Source organism: Callorhinus ursinus, unplaced genomic scaffold, assembly GCF_003265705.2.
Source record: "Callorhinus ursinus isolate GAN/ISIS: 27379988/994484 unplaced genomic scaffold, GSC_fseal_2.0 scaffold46, whole genome shotgun sequence".
Classification (NCBI taxonomy): domain Eukaryota; kingdom Metazoa; phylum Chordata; class Mammalia; order Carnivora; family Otariidae; genus Callorhinus; species Callorhinus ursinus.
This window is the reverse complement of record NW_027397108.1, coordinates 7,082,851-7,088,850: the sequence shown is the minus strand read 5'-3', so window position 1 is coordinate 7,088,850 and position 6,000 is coordinate 7,082,851. Positions and strand designations below refer to the sequence as shown.

The following is a 6,000-nucleotide window of genomic DNA, read 5'->3' as shown; positions in this document are numbered from 1 at the left end:
CCATCCATCCATTCTATCCATCCATTCACCCATCCATCCTTCTATCTGTCCATCCATCCATTTGTCCTTCCATCCCATTCATCCATCCAAAGAGACACGTCTCATTGTAAGATGTTCTCCTTAGCTCCGCCCCAGGATGCTGGCCCAGCACAGAGCTTTATACACAGTGAATGTCTGAGGTTGGAATGTGTGACTTCCTGTTGACCCCACTTACCACTGTCACTGGGAAGTCATAACTTCTGTTCCTTTTTTCCCCCAATAAGCAATTTCTCAAGTTCCCAATTCACACTTACACTTCTCAAAATATAAATACCAAAGCCCAAGAAGACGCGAATGGCCTTACCTACATGTGCATAATTGCTAAGGTTAACGTTGGGCTAGTACTCCATGCATAGGAAATATCTGATACACACATCTATTCATTTTATGCTCACTTTATATTACTCAGCATAACAATTCATTTGTTTAAAATAATGCTTCATTATATTACAGCCATTACTACCAGTCAGCGGGAAAAAAAAGTATGAATTATGCATTTATCTCTTTTCCTACAGCCCAGCCTCCCTCCGTGAATTCTCATGACTGTTCTTAAAAAGGCAGAGTACCTACTTTAACCTTGCTGAAGATTCTTCTGCACAATGCAGAGAGAAATAAGGCTCTGGTAGACCAGTTCCCTAACGTGGCATGTTCTTATTAGCTTAAATTTGGTGTCATCAGCAGGGCGTTTTCTCGTCACCTGGTCTGTGGGTTGCCCTGAATGTCTTTGCACAACTCCCCAGACTGGCTGGCGGGGGGACGTGAAGATGCCTTCCAACAGTAGTTGGAACACTTTTACACGAAACACTATTATACAGACATAAACCAAGAATGAACGCTTCCTCGGGAATGAATTTTTTGGAAAGCTCTATGGAAAACAGGGGCTCGGGGGAAGTTAGGTGTTCACACTTGTGCATGCGCCCGAGCTGGGCTACTTACAAGCCAGACTGAAGAGGGACATGAACAGGACTGAGGTCACGCTGAAGTGCAAGGCCCCCGCCGCGTTGCAGTCCACTTTGGAGTTCTTGCAGGAGCACACCTGTACCCTGAGGTCTGTGATGTTCGTCATGGGTGGTTTCCCTGAATCTGTCACCATGATGGGCAGGTGGTAGTTGGCTTTGTTCAGGTTTTGAAGCAGGCTTACCAGGGCATGCGTATCTGGGGGAGGCAAGGAGGACCTTCGTGAGAGAGGGTTAGACTTTCCCGAATAAAAGGGTGAGGTTTTGGCGATGAAAACCAAACCAATCAGGCATTGTGTGTTGGTTCATAACCATGGGCACGTTTAAACTTAAATTCCTTAAAAATTCAAATTCATCTCCTCAGTTGTGCTAGCCACACCTCAAGTGTCCAGCAACCACGTGTGGCTGGTGGCTGTGGCATCCAATGGTGCCGGATAGAACATTCCATGGCCAAGGAGTCCTGTGGTTTAGTGCTGTGATAATCTATTTCTTTTTTTTTTTTTAAGATTTTATTTATTTATTTTTGAGAGAGAGAATGAGAGATAGAGAGCACGAGAGGGAAGAGGGTCAGAAGGAGAAGCAGACTCCCTGCTGAGCAGGGAGCCCGATGTGGGACTCGATCCCAGGACTCTAGGATCATGACCCGAGCCGAAGGCAGTTGCCCAACCAACTGAGCCACCCAGGCGCCCTGTGATAATCTATTTCAAGGGGACCCACTTTTGTGAAGGTGACAGCCTACTAAGAACTCCTCCCTGCAGATTTATTACGCCGATAAAACTATCTTTGCCAAGATCACATTCGACATCCAGAAAAACTGACTTAAAAACCCATTTTCCCATCATCACAGTGTGCACCTTAACTATATACAATTTTTATTTGTTAACTACACTACAATGAAGGTGCAAAAAAGTAAAAAAGAGAAAAAAATGAAATGATCAGCTGAAAGCATTTTTAAGAATCCAGAGTCAAATAATCAAAATAAATTCTTAGACCAAAAGAGAAAAAAAACAACAACCACTCCAAAACCATCTACTCACTCTAAACGTGGACACAACCCCTGGGTATGGCCATGGGGACAGGTTCCATAGCCTACAGCTTTATTGGTCCTCAGCCACAGCTCTAGATCTGGGTGGGAATGGGACACACCACCCCAGCAGGGGCACTGACATTTCGGCCTCTGTTCGGTGGGAGTGTGTGCTATGAGCCTGGCCTTGGGCAGCATGCAAAAGTGGCCACCCCACCTGGCCCCTGTGTTTAGCCTCGGGCTCTTATCTTTTCAGTAACTCAGATGACTAGGGATTTTTTTTTTTTTTTTTAGAGAGAAAGAGAGAGAGGGAGCCCATGAGTGGGGGAAGGGGCAGAGGGAGAAGGAGCATCTCAGGCAGACTCCACAATGAATGTGGAGCCCGATGCGGGGTTCAACCTCATACCCCTGAGATCATGACACGAGCCCAGCTGACTGAGCCACCCACGTGCCATCCCCCCGCCCTTTTTTTTTGACTCTCCCCTTTCTGGGCATGAACAGTGCTAGGTGTTAAAAAAAAATACCAAAACTGGGACCAGGAAAAGAACTGAAAAGTCATCTATCTCTTAAATAAAACCATGAGGAAAACAGAGCAACAACACGAAAACAGAAACAGGTGAAGTGTCATCCTGACCAGAAGGAGAAGCAACAGAAATAACCAACGTGTGTAGTCACCCCAGTTGCGTGATGGGTTAATGCAAGGAATAATCTTCCCATCTCACTCATGTGGACGAGAAACTTGAGTAAGAAAGTTCCAGCTGGGACTTTCCGGAAAGAGCTGGTGGTGGTTATTCCAATCCACTGTAGCCACAAAAACTAGCAAAGGAAGCGTGCTAACCCCTCAGACAAGAGGAGGGCTGTTTTAATTAAAAGTAATCAGCATAACAGAACTCATTCTTTAAAAAGCAGTAAAATAGACAAACAGGCAAATGGAATCAAGAACAAGAGGAAGGCACTAATAAAATGAGATATGGGATAAGGCCATTCAATACATATGAGATTTTTTTAATAGAAAATTTTATGCACAATTGTACAACCCATTTTCAAGACTTAATGGAATTAGTAATTCCCAATCCCCCTCGAAAATTCTACCGCTGGTGGATGAGGAGGGTACCCTGGCTGGGTCCGTTGCAGGGGACGCTCGCTACTGGAGAGAGTGTGCATCCAGTGCGTGTGTTCTGGTTTTTTACTTTATTGCAAACCAAGGTGAACTTCGTGGTGAGTTCACATTTGCCACAGGGAGGGAAGCGGGTGCTTGTGGATATAGGGGTGCCGTCTAATTCATCACGTGGGGAAAATGTCAGGCCGAGTTTTGAATTCCACCCTCCCACATGGAAAGGCTGGTAGAAAGGGGCCTGGCTTGCAAGTGTCATAGGTGAAGGGCAGGACAGATGCATGACAATATCATGGTCGAACATCAAAGCCACGGTTATTGCAAAGATACAGCTGATTTCGGGGAGGTCTCCCACGTAAAGCGCAAGACGGAGGGTTAGAGGCTCAGACTCTACAAAGATTGCTCTACCAGTGCAGCATGGAGGGCATAAGATGCAGAGCATGGAGGAAAGGAGAGAGGAGGAGGGAGGGACAGTGTGGGAAAGGAAGACAAGCCAGGGAAACGGGGCTTCAAAGCCAAAGGAGCAGCCACCGAACGTGTGACCCGACTTACTATTGATCTTGGAGACCTTCCAGACTTTATCGGGAACAGCCTGTTTGTGGATCTCAAATTTGAAAGGGTCTGTATTGGGGTGAAGGTCCTTATCTGATGCTCCCAAAATCACGACGCTGAGGTTTTTGGCATCATCACAGACTTCAGCGACTGTGGGGTAAATGAAGGGGGCGTTGTCGTTCACGTCCTCCAGGGTGATCAACAAAGTTCCGGTCCCAGTAGCAGGAGGGTTGCCTACGGGGAAGGAGGGAGAGGTTAGCAGGCAGCTGGGCCCAGGCCAGAGCAATCTGCCACAGTGCCCTCCTCCAGGGCACTTGACACCTTTATTATCGCTAATAGGCTTCGAACAGGACTGACCGAATAGCTTACGTATTTGTATCAAGTCTAGTGGCCTTTTCTCATCTATAGAACTTTTGATTTAAATTCTTCAGCCTTTACCTAACTTAGGATGCAAAGCTTCTAGCACACAAGCCATCCTAACACCCTGAAAGCAAAGAACGGATATAATAAATAGGACCTTTTCTCACTTAGCGAATGAAACCTTTTATCTAAATAGCCAGGTGTTCACAGGTGTTGATGGTACACGGAGGACGGAGGCCTCATGAGAGAAGACCGGGTTTTGTATGTATGAAAAAGCTCTAACTGGGTAGATGACTGCAGAGAGAGAGAGAGAGAGAGAGAGAGAGAGAGCGAGAGAGAGAGCTAATCCAGGTTTTGAAGACTCAGAGTGAGTTTATTTACCTTTCCCTAAATTTATTTTTAATCATCTAGATATCAGAGGTTTTCTCTTGGGACCAAGCACTCACTAACAGTTCCTAATTTCTCTGAGAAAAGTTAGATCCAAATTCGCAGGCCATAAATCGCAAGCATACAGATTTGCCCTATTCCAAAAAGGATTCGGCGCACCTCTCAAATCCGGTACTCTAATTTTATGCCTAACCTAAGGTCTGGCTCCATTTTATTTTTCCTATCCTCATGTGCACTTCCAAGCCCAATTTTATTTCACCTCACACTTTATTTCTGGAAACGCTCATCAAGTTTCAAGTTGAGTTCTGAATCACATGGGGGTTCGCAGGGTAGTGAATATTTGAGCACCGGGTGCATGTGTCCAGGGCAAGACAAGGCGAGGTCTGACAGATTCTGCCAGTGAAGACATGGCGAGTCCTTTCCAGATTCAGGCTGGTTATTCCATCCTGACCTAGACAGTAAAAGGGCGAGTAGGCAGAGGTGGCCCTTGGGCAGGTGACACTAAGCACACGGGGCCAGGTATCTCCAGCCCTGTTGCTGAGGGGCCACTTGGAAGCTGCTTCCCAGCACTTTTGGGCCCCTCGGAGGGCCAGGCAGGAAGCCTCATCCCTCATTGGCCCAGAAGGACGTGAGAAGCTGTCCGGTGACAGCCTCCCGGGGGACCCAGGGAGGCCAGTGGGAAATGGACTATCACAGCTCCTACAAGTCTCCTGTGCCTACTGTTCTGGGAGGATCATAAGACATCTGCCAACACTCAGACTGGCTGTGGCTCAAGCCTTCTCTCCTGGCCTACGTGGGTGCAGGCCATGTCACCTGGCGCCATCACGGGCTGTTAGAGTGGATGGAAGGAGCAAGGAGACAAGCCCTGAGATGTCTGGGAGAGCATGGGGCCTGACTTTCACAACCAGCTGCTGGTACTGAGTCTCCGGACCACACAAAGTCACCGGAGGTTTTTCAGAGAGGCAGTGGGCCAAACTGATCTGATTTTTAGAAACACACGTGGTATTGGCAGGAGATGTTGGACACTGGAGGCAGGGAGACCAGCAACAGATTGAAGCATGATGTGAGCAGTTTGAATAAGAAAGAAGTGTCTTGTTTTGGTGATCAGGCACTTGGATGAGGCTGCCGGGCGGGGGGGGGGGACCCCCCCAAAACAGAAAGTAGTGGGGAGTGGAAAGATATGAGTTCAGCTCCAACTGTGCTAACAGCCCCTCAGATTCAGTGCACCCGTCTAGAAGCACGCAGAGCTTAGGAGACTTGCCGGCACTGGGTAGTGACTGAGGACCTGTCCGCACAGATGCTTTGAAAGGGTCCTAGCCAATCAGGTTACCCAACATGATAGGGCAGAAGGGCAGGGGGGTGGGGGCCTAGGAAAGCACAGCTGGTGGTTTGCAGAAGACAGAGGGGACGCAAATTGGAAGAGGAGGCAATGAACAGCTGTGAAATGGGTCGTGATGCCCCACAGGAGAAGGGGTAAAGAGAAGCCATGTGATTTTGCAAGGAGAAGAGGACTGGTGACTTCTTTAGGAGAGGCGTCCACTGATGGGGAAGAAACCAGCTTGGAGGTA

The 6,000-nt window shown here is 47.7% G+C and overlaps 1 protein-coding gene across 3 annotated transcripts in view; it reads right to left on the bottom strand.

Moving 5' to 3' along the window:
- The window catches only part of CDH13 (cadherin 13), a 1,106,386-nt gene that overhangs the window by 11,138 nt on the left and 1,089,248 nt on the right, over positions 1 to 6,000 (bottom strand). For all 3 annotated transcript variants that reach the window (XM_073882334.1, XM_073882335.1, XM_025860409.2), the window contains 2 exons: positions 3,686 to 3,919; positions 976 to 1,194 (listed from right to left, as the gene is read on the bottom strand). In XM_073882334.1, the coding sequence (XP_073738435.1) occupies positions 976 to 1,194; positions 3,686 to 3,919 (453 nt within the window). The remainder of the gene's footprint in view (positions 1 to 975; positions 1,195 to 3,685; positions 3,920 to 6,000) is intronic.